This window comes from Marmota flaviventris, chromosome 3, assembly GCF_047511675.1.
Source record: "Marmota flaviventris isolate mMarFla1 chromosome 3, mMarFla1.hap1, whole genome shotgun sequence".
NCBI classification, from domain to species: domain Eukaryota; kingdom Metazoa; phylum Chordata; class Mammalia; order Rodentia; family Sciuridae; genus Marmota; species Marmota flaviventris.
Window position 1 is genome coordinate 63030088 of NC_092500.1, and position 16989 is coordinate 63047076.

The 16989-nt window shown below is 45.6% G+C and overlaps 1 protein-coding gene and 1 pseudogene across 6 annotated transcripts; both read left to right on the forward strand.

The window, feature by feature from the left end:
• The first annotated feature begins 2000 nt into the window (after positions 1-2000).
• On the forward strand, positions 2001-8833 carry Smug1 (single-strand-selective monofunctional uracil-DNA glycosylase 1). 6 transcript variants are annotated; one of them, XR_003584752.2, is made up of 5 exons: positions 2001-2042; positions 3359-5973; positions 6961-7669; positions 7754-7779; positions 8488-8549. XR_003584752.2 is itself a non-coding variant. In XM_027949857.3 (4 exons), exons 3-4 carry the CDS (start codon positions 5683-5685, stop codon positions 7486-7488), a joined length of 819 nt encoding a protein of 272 aa, XP_027805658.2. In that variant the 5' UTR covers positions 2001-2042; positions 3359-3548; positions 5672-5682; the 3' UTR covers positions 7489-7847. The 6 variants fall into 6 exon arrangements, 3 of the variants coding, with proteins under 3 accessions (XP_027805658.2, XP_071465900.1, XP_071465901.1); XR_004618747.2 differs by having other exon boundaries at positions 6961-7779; positions 8488-8833; XR_011707077.1 differs by lacking the exon at positions 8488-8549 and having other exon boundaries at positions 7754-7843.
• A 4572-nt stretch (positions 8834-13405) lies between these two features.
• LOC114107286 (mediator of RNA polymerase II transcription subunit 28 pseudogene) lies at positions 13406-14324 on the forward strand (annotated as a pseudogene).
• Positions 14325-16989: the final 2665 nt, after the last annotated feature.

Consider the following 16989-nt stretch of genomic DNA (forward strand, 5'->3'; position numbering starts at 1 on the left):
AGATGTTGATGGGCTTATTTTATTCATTTATTTTATGTGGTGCTGAGAATTGAACCCAGTGCCTCACACACGCTAGGCAAGTGCCTTAACACTGAGCCACAACCCTAGGCCCATCCTAGAATTCTTAAACAGTGAGATGACACCACAATGAAGTCCCTCCTCCCCTTATTTTTGTTCTGAAACACACAAATGCATAGATATGAGGAGACAGCAGAGCCTGTTCTAGGAGCTTCCTCTTACTTCAGTTATTCCAAAGAAAGAAGCAAAGATAGGGAGATATACACAGAAGGTGACAGAGGCATAGATACAAAGAGGAAGTTGAATAAGAAACTAGAGATAGTGATAAATTTACGTAGGCAGAGAGATGCAAAGACCCAGAGTGGGGAAGAATCTGGTACACATTAAGGCTCAGGAAATAATGGATTTCATGAGGTGGATGATTAATTCAGTTTCCAAAGTCTTGCAGGGGTAGGGATGGTTTCTCACCTCAATGTCAGAGGGTCACTGCTTATAGCTCCCTGAAGCTCCTGCTGTACCCATTAAGTTTTCATCTGTTGATGGGCTTGAAAAAGGGGTAGCATCCTTGTTCACTCATTTCTTCCTGTTCTTGGGTTCACTGGTCTCCTGCCCTCTGCCCACAGGGAGACATTACTTTGGTGTTCAGAGTCCTGGTTATGCTCAGACATGTGTGCAGGGGTGGGGGTGGGAGGAATTCAGAAGATAATTAGCCTTAGGGGGTTTCTAGATTAATGAAAGTCTTATAATCAGGACACAGAAGCAAATCTGGATAGAGGACAAGAACAAAACTATGAATTGAACAGATTCGGACATTGGTACACTGTACATTGGTACAACCACATGAGGAGGTGGGGGAATGGATTATTAAGTGCAGCTATGAGATTAGGATTGATTAGGGAAGGCTTCTGGGCAGAGTATTCAAGAGGGAAGATTTGGAAAAGGGAGATTTGATGGTTAAACTTGTATGTCCACTTTCATGGACAGGGATACCCAGACAGTTTGTAAAACATTATTTCTGTGTATGTCTGTGAGGGTATTTCTGAAAGAGGTCTGCTTTTGAATTGGTAGATTGTCAAAAGATCATCTTCATCAATGTAGCTGGGCATCATCCAATCTCTTGAGGGCCCAGTGGAACAAAGGTGGAGGAAGGGCAAATTTTCTCTCTTTATGAGATGGAACCTCCATCTTCTCCTGTCATTGGAGACCTGTCTGAAGGCCTTGGCTCTCGGGCCTTCAGGTTCTGGGATTTACATCAGCAAGCTTCCCTGCAACTCCCCCATTCAGACTTGGACAGAATGACACCACCAGCTTTCCTGATTCTCCAGCTTATAGAAAGTTCATCAGCAGATGGTGGAACTTCCTGGCCTCTGCAGTCCTGGTACCCAATTCCAATAGTAAATCTACTCATATAGATAAAAAGATAGATAGCCTATTGGTTCTGTTTTTCTGGGGGAACCCTGACTAACATAGAAGATTATAGGGCTAGGCAGATAGCATAGAAGAAGAAGGAGAAAAGTCAAAATGGTAAATCTATAAGAAGGGCTTGTACAGTAATGGGGGACGCTTGTTGCCAAAGAGTTGTGAGGAGATGCCAGAAATGTTTTGATACGTTTTCTATATACAGTAATGGCTCCTGGAGGGCTGAAAAGGAGAGCTCATACCTGGAGCAGCAGGGGGACTGGAAAAGGTCTTTAGCCACTGTCAATACCCTCAGATGGGTGAAGGATTGGGAATAGTTGGAGCTTCCTGTAGTTGTGAGTGAATTTTAGAGTTAGGACCTTACAGAGCCCGGCCCCTCACTTTTCAAGACTTCTTGATTCAGCCCTGATGATAGGAATAAACTACAATTCCCAGCGGCGCTTAGAATTATTTTAGCGCGCCTTCCGGGGATTTGTGTATTTCCGGCGGAAGTGGCTCAGGCTACGCCAATCGCCTCCCCTATATAGTTTAGACTACGACTCCCACTGTCCTTTTCGCCGGGCGTGGGGGGACAGGAACCGGAAACGGATGGGGAGCTGGTCCAGGTGAGGGAGCGGGAGGCCGGGAATCTGGGGCGCAGGGGCAGGCTGGGGGCTCTCAGGGCCCTCGGGGCGGAGCCGAGCGGGTGGTCCGAGTGTCTGTTCTTCGGGGCCTTCGCTCCGTCTGAAGCCTGCTCCGGCGCAGGGGCAGCCGAGCCGGGGGAACCGCCTGGGAGGCCTGCGGGATCAAGGCTTTCCCGTCGGGCGGAGCCCGCGGGCGCAGGCAGAGGTTTTGTCTGGTGCTGCTGTCGTCGGCCTCCTCGGAACCAGAAAGAGGGGTGAAATAGCCTTTTTGAGTCCATGCTCTAATTTTTTGGTTTAAGGGTTTGCTTATTTTCCCTATGGATTCCTGCAGTGCTTGCAAGGGGCAGGGTGGTGGCTAGTGTCTTGGACTTCTAATAAACTTCCTCGACTTGATTCCAATCTGAAGTCTAGCGTTGGTGGCCACACTCATCTCAGAGTCACACTCCGCTGCCTTTGCACTTAATGTAATTTGACATGGACTAAAAAAAGGCTATTTCACCTCTCTTTCTGGTTCTGAGGAGGCCAACAACACCACCAGACAAAACCTCCGCCTGCGCCCACGAGAAAGCCTTGATCCCGCAGGCCTATTTTATAAAGCATCTACATTTCTTACGCCTTTGGTTCTTGGAGACTTTAGGTAGAATTATCAAATCCTTCCTTTGGGCTCCTGTAATGTTCTGTTCAGGATGTTAAAGCTCAAGTTATACTGGCTTACTGTTAGTTGTTTCTCTGTCCTCTCACAGTAGTTTATATCTTACTGAAAGCCTGAATTTCATTTGAATTTCTTCCCCACCAAGAGAGCCATAGTGCCTGTCACATAAAAGATTCAAATATAGGGAAAAAATTAACAGCTGGTAATAGATTGATGGCATATGTGATTTTCATAGAGGAGAGTTAAATGCCTTGCTCAAGAGCACATTCTTAAAAATGAAACCAGGACTAGAAGTCAAGACAGTTGACTTCTACCCTGTCTTCCTATCAGATCAGGCATTGAAACTCTGGAACACTGAAAATAAGGGCTTGTCACTTTTGCATACCCCCATTCTTGCTGTCTTCAGCTCAGATCTCTAAATGCAAAGGTCTCTAGATCCAGCTTAGACTTCAGAGACATCCTAGAATTAGAGCAGTTATCCCTTAATGTTGCAAAGCATGGTAACCTGAATCATTTGCACTTATCACACCTTTTCACCTTTCATATGAGCCACATGGACTGATCAGTTAAAGACTTCTGTGATCAGTCTTGAAAACTTCTTAAGTTGGGCCTCTGAATTTTTTTCTTCTTTTTCCACTTTTCCTAGGCTAGGATCAGAACACAATAACTTGATCTGTCAACCTATTGTGTCAATCTTGAAACAACAACCTCATCTGGGGAAGAGGTTGTACTTGTCTGGAGATTGAAAAGGAGTAGTCCCTGCCCTGTGGGAGGCCCACATGTGATGGAAACACACCCAGAGCCTGGAAAACTGTGAGAAGCAAGCAGAGTGCCAAGTAAGCAGCTGAGCTTTGAATGAACTGATGATAAAGAAGCATAGAAGAGTTGGTTAGCACAGGTCCCCCGGCGATGGGCTTGCCTAGCATGTGCAAGGCCCTGGGTTCAGTTCCTAAACACCACAAAAACGAAAGTAAAACACACATACACACATACACACACATACATATACCTTTTTTTTTTTTTGTACTGGGGATTGATCTCAGGGGCACTTGATCACTGAGCCACATCCCCAGCCCTATTTTGTATTTTTTTTAGAGACAGGGTCTCATTGAGTTGCTTAGTGCCTTGCCATTGCTGAGGCTGGCTTTGAGCTTATGATCCTCCTGCCTCAGCCTCCTGAGCCACTGGGATTACAGACATGCGTCACTGCACCCGACCATATACATTTTTTAAAAAGGCTACAGATGTCGTTCAGTACTTGAGTGCTTGCTAACATGCTTAAGGCCTGGGTTTGATCCCTAGCATATGTGTGTGTGTGTGTGTGTGTGTGTACATACACTCATAAAATAATGGTTCTTTGGTAGAAGGTATTTTTTATTCTTTTTAGTTGTACATGACAGTAGAATGTATTTTGACGTGTTATACATACATGGAGTACAACTGATAGAAGGTATTTTTAAACAAGATTGGTAAAGTAAGGATGGCCAGCACTGAACAGGTGTTTGTTGAGTACTTTATAAGGACCAGGACCTTGAATTATGGAGGGAAATTGAACAGGGCCTGGCTTATTACCTACCGAAGTCTAATTGGGGAGGCAAGGTGTGAATTTGTGAAGACTCCACTAAGCATGGTGACATGCCTTCACTAACCATCAGAATCACCTTGTTTAAAATGCAGATACTAAGGCCTTACAGCCTCCCTTCTTGTGTGTGGGGTTGGGAATCTATCAAAGGGTGGTTTGAGCTTCATTTTGGAGGCTGGGTATCATTTGGATGAGTGGAGGGGTGGGAAAGTCATAATCCAAGTTGACTGGATGGCTGTTGAATGATGTCTGGTTAACTTAAGGAATCTATTTGGTTGGGATTTTAGTAATGGCATGTGCACGATTTTGGTAGTTTTGGTAGGGAAGCCATTTTGAAATTGTAAGTGGAATGGTCAGTTTGGAACAGTGGGTTTGGATAGGAATGCTGGGAAAGAATGGCTTTGCAATTAACTCCCTTTTCTTCCCTCTTTCTCCCATTCCTCTGCTCACCTATATATAACATCTCATTTCATCCTTATAACAGCACTATGAAGTGGGTATTATTATTCTTAGTATTTGGATGAAGAGACTTGAGGCCCTGACCACGGTTGCATTGCTTGCAAGGCTGTTCTGAGTCTGGTAATCATCCTACTCACCACTGAGGAATCTTGAATGTGTGAAAGAAATTGGGCTTGGGCTAAGGGCTTGTAGAATTAGTGGGGTGGCTGATAAAACCATCTAAGGCAAGATGGGAGTGGGTGGTTGAGAGCATAGTGTGGGTTCAAATCCCAGCTTCATTACTTTCTAACTGTGTGACCCTGGGCAATTGCTTGATCTTGCTAAGCCTCAGTCTCCTCGCTTGTAACATGGGAGCAATAATACCCACCTCATGGGGTTGTTATGAAGATCAATGAAGTGTACCTGGCTTAGAGCAATTACTCACCACCTGGAAGCTATTGTAATTAGCCTTCGCAGATCTCTGGGCTGTGGCTGTGCACCTGCATCTCATTCATCAGCACAGTGGTTTCCAGGACACAGCCATCCTGACTGGACTTGTTTTAAGGATGACATTGTGCAGAGAGGATGCCACCAGTAAATGTGTATTGAAACCTACTGTATGCTCAGCATGGCCTAGGAACTAGTGACTCAGACTCATGCCTAATGGAAGGAGGTTTGGAGTGGGGGATGGTTGGTGGTTTTGGCTCATTTTCTCTGGGTGATGAATAAAGAGGAAGGAAATTAAAAGTGGGGAGGAGAAGATCCTTCATTATCAAGAACTGAGGTGAGCTTGGGCCTACTGGACAATTGATGGATTACTAACATGATTTCCTAGGTCTCTTCTGAGCCCAGGAAAATGGTAGTAGGGGCCCTACCCAGCATAGATTTCTTCCACTCTGGGCTGAGGGCTGATGAGACCTCTGTCCTCCTCTATTCCAGGTGACAGCAGCATGGCTGTACCCCAGGCTTTCCCACTGGGGCCCCTCCACGAACCTGTAGGTGCCCTGATGGAGCCCCAGCTATGTCCTCAAAGCTTGGCTGAGGGCTTCCTGCAGGAGGAGCTTCGGCTTAATGCTGAGCTAAGGCAACTGCAGTTTTCAGAGCCTGTGGGCATCATCTACAATCCAGTGGATTACGCATGGGAGCCACATCGCACCTACGTGACTCGTTACTGCCAGGGCCCCAAGGAAGTGCTCTTCCTCGGCATGAACCCGGGACCTTTTGGCATGGCTCAGACTGGGGTAAAGGGCATGGTTTCCCCTGGTGGGTGGAGTGGGAGGCACCAAGGTGGATGCTTGGCTGGGTGTGCTATGGAGGAGGAGCATGTACAGGGCTGTGGACGTGATTGGATCCTCCCCATACACACACTGGCTCCTGTAGTCTCAGACACTCTCTTGGCCTCTCTGCCCGTAGTTAACCAAACACATTAATGGTAGTTCCGTTTCCCCTGTGAGTTGTCCACTAATTGCATCTGAGAGCTCTTCCTTCCGCCATCCCCCATCTTTACCTTCCCTTCCCGGATCTCCCCTGTCCCTAGAGTGGTTGGGGTCAGGAGGGGGACTGCTGGGTCCTCAGGGAGGACTGATTGGCAGGGTGGGTATGTAAGAGAAGCAGGCATTTGGGCAGCCTGGTTCTGTTTCTCAGCTGAGGAGAGATTCAGAATAGCTAGGCTCCAGGGCCCATCTGCTTTCCTTTCAGGGCTCAGGATGAGTGACTGCCTTTCAGAGGGGGTGCTTGGCAGGTGGGGGAGGGGAAGAGGCCTCAGGGCAGGAGGCTCAATCGCTTTTATTGACCCCAACTGGGTGGTGAAAGGTGATCAATGATGATCGATGGAAATGACAGCCTGAGGCTTGGGGCTGGAGAGAGCACCCAGAGAGCGGTGGTCATCCCTGTCCTTTGCCTCCTTTAACCTTGGCGGCCTTTCTTTCTCAGGTCACCTGTCTGTCCCTGTAGTAACCATCAAGCCCTCAATAGGCTCAGATGTCCCTTGTTGGGGAAGAGGCAAACAAATAGGTTTTCTGGATCACAGTCCACAATGAAAAAAATGGAGAAAGAAGGATAGGATCAAAGCGCAGAGCCAGGAGTCCTTGTCTCAGACCTTTGGATTAAGTTGTGTGTGGGGAGTACCCAGACTGGATCCTCCTGAAAGGTGGAAAGGGTTCGTTTGGTCCAGAGCCCAGGCATCAGATCTCTAGTTGAAGCCCTCATGTCTCTCTCCTTCCCTACAGGTGCCCTTTGGGGAAGTAAGCATGGTTCGAGACTGGTTGGGCATTGGGGGGTCTGTGTCATCTCCTCCCCAGGAGCATCCCAAGCGACCAGTGCTGGGACTGGAGTGCCCACAGACAGAGGTGAGCGGTGCCCGATTCTGGGGCTTTTTCCGGAACCTCTGTGGACAGCCTGAAGTCTTCTTCCGTCACTGCTTTGTCCACAATCTGTGTCCTCTGCTCTTCCTGGCTCCCAGTGGGCGCAACCTCACCCCTGCTGAGCTGCCTGCAAAGCAGAGAGAACAGCTTCTTGGGATTTGCGACGCAGCCCTCTGCCGGCAGGTGCAGCTGCTGGGGGTGCGGCTGGTAGTAGGAGTGGGGCGACTGGCAGAGCAGCGGGCACGACGGGCCCTGGCAGGTCTGATGCCAGAGGTCCAGGTGGAGGGGCTCCTGCATCCTTCTCCCCGGAGCCCACAGGCCAACAAGGGCTGGGAGGTGGTAGCCAAGGAAAGGCTCAATGAGTTGGGATTGCTGCCTCTGCTAACAAAATGAGTGTCCCCAGGGCCTGGCCTAGGACAGTCAAGGCCCCCAAGTCATTCTTGCACAGGCAGATGACTACACACCGCCCGGACTGGTGCAACAGGGCCTTCCTGGGCTTTCTGTTGCCAGGAAACATGTTCTTTGATCTGTTGAACTGTCCCCCAGCCTGCAGAGGCAGTCTCTAATTACCAGGGTGAGTAGTTACTCAACTCCTGTTCACCCTCCTGCTTCCTGTGTCCTTGACTGTCCTTTGAGCATTGCCCCTTTTGTCTTACAGTGTTGGCTCCACAGAATCAGCAGAAGGTGGGCTTCTTGCATACTGCTCTACCTCATTATTTCCTTGGGAGTCCCTATGCAGCTGAGTATCCTAGACAGGAACTTCAAAAGGTCAAATTTCCTATTTCAGAGAAAAGACTTTTAAAAAAGTCTTTAATTTTTTACTTTTTGTTGACATGTATTACTTGTACATATTAATGGGATGCAGTGTGATATGTATACATGCATACAGCATGAGTTGACATCTCTTTACCTCCACCACCTCTTTCCCAGCTAGAGGAAAAATCTTGCCAGGATCCTTATCCATCATAGAATAGCTTCTGCCAGCTGATTCCTTTCTCATAGGGATCAGGACAAAATATGGAACATGATGTTCAGAGTGAATTCTAGCGGGGCCCAGTGGTACACACCTATAATCTCAGCAACTTGGGAGGCCAAGGCAGGAGGATCACAAGTTCAAGGCCAGCCTTGACAACTTAGCAAGACTCTGTCTCAAAAAATAGAAAGAGGTAGGGATGCAGCTCAGTAATAGAGTGCCACTGGGTTCAGTCCCTAGTAATACTCACACACACTCACACCCACACAAACACATAAATGAACATTTTATGGGAGACTGAGGCTAAATCAGAGGGAGAATTCAGTGTGGCAGTGTAGAAAAGTCAGAAAACCTGGATTTTTATCCTAGCTTTGAGACTCATAAACTTTATTCTTTTTATGTTATTTTTATATTCCTAGTATTCTTTTTGTGAGACTTGTGAACTCTGATGGAAAAATGGATTAACCTCTCTAAGTCTCAGGATCCTCATCTGTAAATGGAGATACCTCCCTCACGGGGTTGTTTGAGGATTAACTGAGAAAACACTTGAAAGTGCCTTGTGATGGCCTGGCACTCGGGTGCTCACTACATAGCTTTCTTGCTTTCTGTCTGGGTTGGGCAGTCATTGCACTACAGAGGAAACCCCTTTCCACTTTGAAAGCCTGGCTGGGGTCGGGAAGTCTTGCCTACCAGAAATGGATCATGACTTTATGAAAACCCAACCTGCCATTCTTCAATTTAAGCATTAAAAGTTCCTAAACTCTTGTGGTGGTACTTTTTTCCCCTCTGTATGTCAGGGGTGGGAGATCTGTTGTTGAGATTTTTTTTTCTGTACATACCTCTTCATTGTTTGCAAAAGGTTTTCTTGGGTAGCTGGGGGAGGGATGTAACAGATTTCTAAATGCTTCAGCAAAGCTGCAGGGTGGGGGTAGTGGCTTTCTCATAGTAGTTTGTCTAGTAGTTTTTCTGATACTTGGGGCACATGGGAAACAGGGATGGGGTGGCTTGGCATCTCATTTCTTTTTGTCTGCTGAATGGCTGGTTGGGTGCCCCTTTTTTAAGAACTGGGAAAGTGAACCAAGTTGGAAGCAAAACATGCCTTGAGATCATCTTATTGAGGAACACATGGTTTACTCCTGATTTCTTGGGACACAGGTCATCTCCAGTTATTTCAAAATTAAGATCTTTAGAATAAATTATCCTCCCCTCTTAGCATAGAAAGGAATTTGACCTGCCTCTGTCCTCAGATCCTGAGAGGGAGATTTCTAAATCCTGGGAATTTCCCCAGTGATAGGTGTGTCTTTGTTATGGTGGGTCCTCCAAACCACACCTGAAATTAACAATGTTGAGATTTGACCATAGACCACACTTTGTGTTGAAATTTGATCTTGGACCACAGCTGAGTTTTATGCTAAGATTTGACTCAGGATGTAGGCTGACCATGCCAGAAAGACCAACTAACACTTGGAGGATTGGGACTTTCTTCTGGGTGATGTATCAGCCTGATCTCCAGGGAGGAGACGGTAACACAGACTGAGTGCAACCACATGGCCCTTTATTTCAATCAATTAGGCCTTTGTAAAGAAACCCTAATAAAAATGTTGAACACCAAGGTTTGTGTCATCTTCCTGGTTGGTAAAAACATGGATGTGTTGGGAAGGTGATATGTCCTGGTTCTATAGGCAAAGGACATGGATGTGTGTTTGGAATACATCCAGATCTTGCTTATGTTTCTTTATGTTTGGATGGTCCTGATTTGCATTCTTTTCTGCACCGTTGGGGAGGGAACCCAGGGCCTTATGCATGCTAAGCACGTGCTTTACCACTGAGCCGTACCCCCAGCCTCTGATTTGTATTCTTTATAATAATAAAGAATGTACTTAAACAATTATACTGTGTTGTCCTGAGTTCTGTGTGTCTCTAGCCAATTATTGAACCTGAAGGGTTGTGGGAACCCTTGTATTTTTAGCCAGTTGGTTAGAAGTGTTGGTGGCCTGGGGACCCCCAAACTTGGGAATTGCATCTGAAGTGAAGATAGTTTTGTTGGGGACTGTGCCCTTAAACCTTTAGAGTATGTGTAGACCCCAGATAGCATCATAATTGCCTTACAGCATTGCACTGTCATATGCCTTAGTCCCCCTTCCTCTTTCTGCCTTGGTGCTATGGTACTAAGTTGTGGGTGCTCTGTGTTGTGAGTCACTGAATTAGGCATTGTGCAATCATTGCAGAGAAAGAAGCTGTTTTGTATTATATATTTAGCTGAGAAAATCAGAGAAAGCTCTCTGGAGGAGGTGGAATTTCAGGTGACCTTAGAGATGGGAAATTTGAGAGCTTAGTTAACAGCATCATTATGTTCAAAGGGTGGTAAGTAGATTAGTGTTGGCTTGGCCTACTTGGGAGAAAAAAACTGAAGAAGTAAGTTGGGGCCAGTTTATGAAGGGTTTTGAGTGCTAGAATAATCTAAGAATTTGCAGTCCAGTGGGGGAAGTCAGATGCACAGAACACCCCCACTGAAAACACCCAGCTATAGGTGGACACCCACAGATGAAGATGAAGGATGTGTTAGTCACCTTAAGAAAGGGGTCTTTTTGTTTATTCATGATGCGGGGGATTGAACCCAGGGCCTTACACATGCCAGGCAAACACTCTACCACTCTACCTACATCCCAGCACAAAAAAGGCTCAATTTCAGTCTGTGGTCACTTGGCCCTGTTGCTTTGGACCTATAGTGGCAATGGTACATCATGGCAAGAGTGTGGGGCAGAAGAGCCTTCCGGTAGCTGGGAAGCCAGGAGAGGAAGGGTGTAGGGCAGCAATATTTTCTTTAAGGACACACCTCCAGCAACCTAGCTTCCTCTCACTAGGCTCCACCTCTTATTAAAGTTTCTGCCACCTCCCAGTAATGCTATAGGTTAGTGACCACGTTTTCAATAGATGGGTCTTTGGGGACACTCAAGATCCAAACCATAGCAAAGAAGCAGGAGGCACAGTAGGTACAGTGGGGCAAGAAATGGAGAGAGAGAGCATTAGTGTGTAGGGAGGACATCCTAGGGGCACAGCAGATTCTGGGTTAAAGCCCAGACTCGGGGTAGAACCATGAGATGGTGGAGGCAGAGCTAGGTAGTGCGCAGAGGTACTTGGATGGTAGATACCAGGATGATGTCTTGAAGGTCGGGTGTGAAACAGTCACTGTCTGATCTGGCTTCAAGTGGGGCTGTGCCCTCAATTCCTGGGGTATAATAACTTGTCAGGGAGATGATGATTAGGGTCCTGGGTCTGCCATTTCCCAAGGGCACTGTATTAGAATAGTCTGCTAGGGCTGCCATAACAGGAATACCGCATAGAGCATGGCTTAAACAACAGACTTGTCAATTACGGAGACCAGAAGTCTCAAATCAAGGTGTTGGCAGGTTGGATTTCTACTGAGGCCTCTCGTGTTTATGTTTTGTTTTATTTTATTACTGGGGTGGGGGGGGGTTGAACAGTGGTGCTCAACCACTGAACTACATCCCTAGCTTTTTTTTATTTTGAGGCAGGGTCTTGCTAAGTTGCCCAGGCTGGCCTTGAACTTGCGATCCTCCTGCTGAGGCCTTTCTCCTTCGATTGCAGAGGAGGCTGTCTTCACCTAGTCTTCACATGACTTTTCTTCAGGTGTATCTCCTTGGTGTCCCTCTCCCTTCTCAAAAGGACACTAGTTGTATTGGATAAGGGCCCCAGCCTATTGTCTCATTTAACCCTAAGTATCTCTATGGGGCTCTGTCTTCAAATACAAAGTCATTAGGGCTTAATATCTGAATTTTTGTGGGACACAATTAGTCTATAACAGATACTCAAAGTCATATCACTTTTTTTGTTGTTGTTCCTCACCAATGTTAACCTCAAATAGGAAAGGACACTTGGGAATGCCCCCCTTTTCTAGTCTGCAGGGTTGGAAGATAGTCTGGCAGCTTAGCTAGTTTACCAGACTTAATGTCACCAGATTTTCTCTTACCTCCCAGTTTATTCTTGAGTAGTTTCTTTAGTGCAAATGGGAATATCCTAGGGGAAGAAAGCTCACTGTTTTTTCTTGAGCCAAAGGGAATAGAGGCTTCTGCAGCTACTTGACAGTATTCTGAGAAGTCCAAAATCAAATTGAAATAATTTGGGTCATCTAGAATTTTGTAGTTCAGTACAGTAGCCACTAGCCATGTGTGGCCATTTTAACTCAGGCTAACTAAAATTAAGTAGAATAAATACAATTTTTTTTAGTTCACTAGCCCTATTTCAAGTGTTCAGTAGCCACACATGACTAATAGCTACAGATGGAATAACACAGTTATGTAACATTTCTGTTATTGAAAAAATTCTTTAGGACACCATTGATCTAAGTATCAGTGGCTTACAACCCTCCCTGTGAATCAGAATTAACCTGTGGAGGTTTAGAAAATTCAGTGTTTCAGTTCCACTTCAAGAAATTTTGATTCAGGAGACCTGACATGCATCTGGGTATGTCTTTAACGGAATCTCTGTGCTCCTGTTATGCAACCAAGATTTATTCTTCAAGGTCCTCTGAAGGCCATGAAGGTAAGGAGATGGTCTCTTATTTTCCTGTGTAACCCTATACCTGGCACAAAGTAGATGTCCAGGTCAACTAGGCCAGTAATGCATAAATCTAGCGTAGGAGAACTACCCCGCATGGCCACCCAGAAACTTGAGTTTGTCTAGAGTTTGCTGCTTTCATCCTGTGATGGTGATTCAGGTTCTGGTTTAGAAGAAGGCTGGAAATTTAAAAGTCCCACCTTTTAAAATACACACACACCTGGCACAGTGGCACATGCCTGTAATCCAAGTGACTAAAGAGGCTGAGGCAGGGGGATCACAAGTTCGAAGCCAGTCTCAGCAATTTAGTGAGAACCTTTCTCAAAATTAAAAAGGGCTGAGGATGTGGCTCAGTGATAAAGCACTCCTGGGGTCAATCCCCAGTATCTAAAAATAAAATAAAGCAAAATACACACATCCTCATACTCAAACTCAACTTGGTAGAGACAAGGCTGTGTTTGGGGATGCTTTTGAGACTCTGAGGGGTAGAGTGTCTGGGGAAGAGAGACTCTCACCAAGTTTCCCACTTACTTCAACAGGATGGCTTAAAGGACGATTGGGTCTTGAGTTCGAGCCTTGTGTGATCTCTCATTTTCCTTTCTCATTTCAGCAAACACTTGTTGATGTGTGCTGTGAGTCATTCCTGTGTTAGACACTGTAGGGAGTGACAGAGGTGAATTAGATAATTTTTTGCCCTCATGCTGGTCACTCTCTAATCCTGGGAGATACAAGCATATAATATTAGTATAAATCAGAGACATGGCGGCTCCGCTGGGTGGTATGTTCTCCGGGCAGCCGCCGGGCCCCCCGCAACCCGCGCTGGGACTCCCGGGCCAGGCTTCGCTTCTTCAGGCAGCGCCTGGCGCGCCGAGGACTTCTAGCAGCACCTTGGTGGACGAGCTGGAGTCGTCGTTCGAGGCTTGCTTTGCTTCTCTCGTGAGTCAAGATTATGTCAATGGCACCGATCAGGAAGAAATTCGAACTGGTGTTGATCAGTGTATCCAGAAGTTTCTGGATATTGCAAGACAGACAGAATGCTTTTTTCTACAAAAAAGATTGCAGTTGTCTGTTCAGAAACCTGAGCAAGTTATAAAAGAGGACGTCTCAGAACTAAGAAATGAGTTGCAGCGGAAAGATGCGCTGGTGCAGAAGCACTTGACAAAGCTGAGGCATTGGCAGCAGGTGCTGGAGGACATCAATGTGCAGCACAAAAAGCCAGCTGAGGTCCCTCAGGGCTCCTTGGCCTACCTGGAACAGGCATCTGCCAACATCCCTGCGCCTATGAAGCAGACCTGAGAGAGGTCTGGCCTACAAGGTAGCCTCCTGCAGACAGTTCCTCCAGACCTCTCTGTGTGGACGTGGCATTTTAGAACAGCTATTTGCTAGAGAATGAGTTGGTGTTAATTTTACCTCCACCTAAAAATTTCCCCAATTTTTATGAGCTGTTAATTACTTAGTACTTTATAAAGTGCTTGGTAGACAAAGTGAGGTTTCATTTTGTTTGTTTTGTCTGTAGCAAAGTTTAGACTATTAGTTTTCCACAGATTTTTTTTTTCTTGGCTTTTTGCTTGTTTATAAAATTTTATGTAGTTTATATATAGTTTTTTCCCCCCAGTTGTTAGTTTGCTATGATCCGAGGGGGAAAATTAAAGTACTCCTAGAATGAGGGGAGAAGGAATTTGGTTTTTGGTCTTTTATGATTACTACACATCCATGGTAGTACAGAAAAATACGTAAATTTGCTATCTCAAGACTTTGAACTACCTCAAGAAGAGGAATCTAATGCAACATTTGTAATGCTTCCATAGCAGTACAGAGTGCAGATATTTTGTAAATATGTCAGAAAAAAGGGTTCAAGTATGCTAGGTTAGCAGAGATCCTTAAGTTGATGCTGCCTTTTGTTTGGGTGAGTGTATGTGTTATGTGGTGTTTGCTGTGTTGAGGGAGCTGTGTTGGGAGCACGACATGCTGGAGGCCTCATAGTAATGAACCAGTGTGAGTAACAGCAGACCCAGTCTCCCTAGCATGACGCTGGGACACAAGTGATGGACAAGGGGTCAAAGCTTGGTCTGATTCTTTTTCTTTTGAGTTTTGTTTTGTTTGCTTGTGTTTTTATTTTACTTTTTGGAGAAAAGGCAGTTTACATGAAGGAAGGTTCTTGTTCAGTGGATTTGATTCCAAGAACCTAGGGCTTTGGGGTGGAGGTGACCTGCAGAGTGATCCCCAGCTCCTTCACCTCCACCGAGAGCATGTGGATCCTCTGTGGGGAAGGTATTTTGCCCTCTTGTCAGAAGAGGTTTTCTATTTTCTGTTTTACGCAACTCTTAGATTATATCCCTCAGCCAGTACAAACACTCCTCTGTCTTCTGAATAGTCAGTAGGTCTGTGGCTGTGTCTTGGTTCATTTTGTCCTTTCCAACCCTGAAGATCCCTTCCCATGCGCCTTGATATCCACTCATGTTCCTGGTGTGGCCTGGATGCCACCTGGTCCACAAAGCCTCCACTCCATTCCAGGGCACAGGGCTTTTTTTCCTTCCACTGTCTTGTGGGTTAGTGAATGGTATCTTTTTTTGTGCTCCTTGCTGCATTGTATGCTCATGGGAAATGGGCATTACTCCCCTGGAATATACAGGAACATGTATTTTGTACTCATTTTGTGTATACATATTACTCATTTTGTTTGTGACCTGTGAGGATGATACTTGGTTTGTGGACCTATGACCTGTGATGACTAGCCTGAGGCCAGCGTATCTCCCCTTGGTTGGAGTGTATAAGTCAAAACTTAAAAGTTATTTTTTACTCTTAGGGTTTTAACCTGGTCATCTCATGCCAGATAGAAGCTCTGATTGGCAGCTTTAGGTTTCTTGATTAAAAACCTAAATAAACGCCCAGTGTGATGGCACATACCTGTAATCCCAGTGGCTCAGGAGGCTGAGGCAGGAGGATTGCAAGTTCAAAGCCAGCTTCAGCAAAAGCCAGGTGCTAAGCAATTCAGTGAGATCCTGTCTCTAAACAAAATACAAAATAGGGCTGGGGATGTGGCTTGAATGTCCCTGAGTTCAATCCTTGATATCCCTGCCCCCCCCCCCATCCCCCACAAAATAAACTAAGTTTGAGGCAGTCTTTCAATGATAAAAGTGTTTTTGGTGAAAAGATCAGAAACTATTCTACTTGGTGCTTAATGAAAATGTTTTGAATGAATGTAAATACAAGTTACTGTCATTTCTTTATATTAATTCAGAAGTTATCCGTCAAATAAATAATGATTTTCCAATAAAAAAAAATATTAGTATAAATCAATCTAAAAGCATGTTGTGAACACGTTATCAACACAGCACTCTGGGCACAATGAGAGAGGAGGTGTGGGTAGAGGGGTGTGTGCCTGTAGGAAGGGGCTGCCACTGGAAATTTTTATTCCTTGCTAGATCTTACCATCTCCATGGAGTGGATATTTGAAAATGGGAACCACTATGTCAGATTTGTCTAAGAATTTTTCAGTTCCAACTACAAAGTTTTAGGAAACAGGATGAGGGGAGGGATCGAAGACCCAGAATTAGCCAGGAGCCAAGGATTGGACATGGCACTGTTGAAGATGGGGAGTAGAGCCTCCTGTCAGAACAGCTCTCTTGTTCTGTAAACTTCTGGGATGGGAAACTGCAGCAAATTGTGCCAAGGATTGTTCAGGTGCTCTATCAAAAAATGACTGAAGCCTGAGCCGGGCATGGTGGAACATGCCTGTAATCTCAGAGGCTCAGGAGGCTGAGACAGGAGGATCACAGGTTTAAAGCCAGCCTCAGCTATGACAAAGCACTAAGCAATTCAGTGAAACCCTGTCTCTAAATAAAATACAAAATAGGGCTAAGGATGTGGCTCAGTGGTCAGGTGCCCCTAAGTTCAATCCACAGTACCAAAAATAAAAAGACTAGAAATGGGCTGGGGTATAGTACAGTGGTAGAGTACCTACTTAGCATGCATGAGGCCTGGGTTCAATTCCCAGCACCACATGTAACTGGGGCCAAAAAAGCTAGTGGTAGAATGGAATAAGGCAATAGAGATTGTGACATTTTGACTCTTTGAATATACTTGCTTAGGAGGAAGTAGGTTGACTATTTTCTAATTTTCTCTAAACCCCAAAGAACAAAATAAATTCAACTGAACTATGAGACATTGAGGTTCAACACATGGATAAAATTCCCAGATATGACCATCAGGTGATGCAGAAGTAAATTGCTTCGGAAGAATCTGAATTGCTTCCCCTCCCCCCAGGGCCTTAATGTCAACCTGGCCCAAGCCCAAGTTTGCTAGTGAAGTTTGAATTATCAAGTATTTGGGGAAATTCTCTC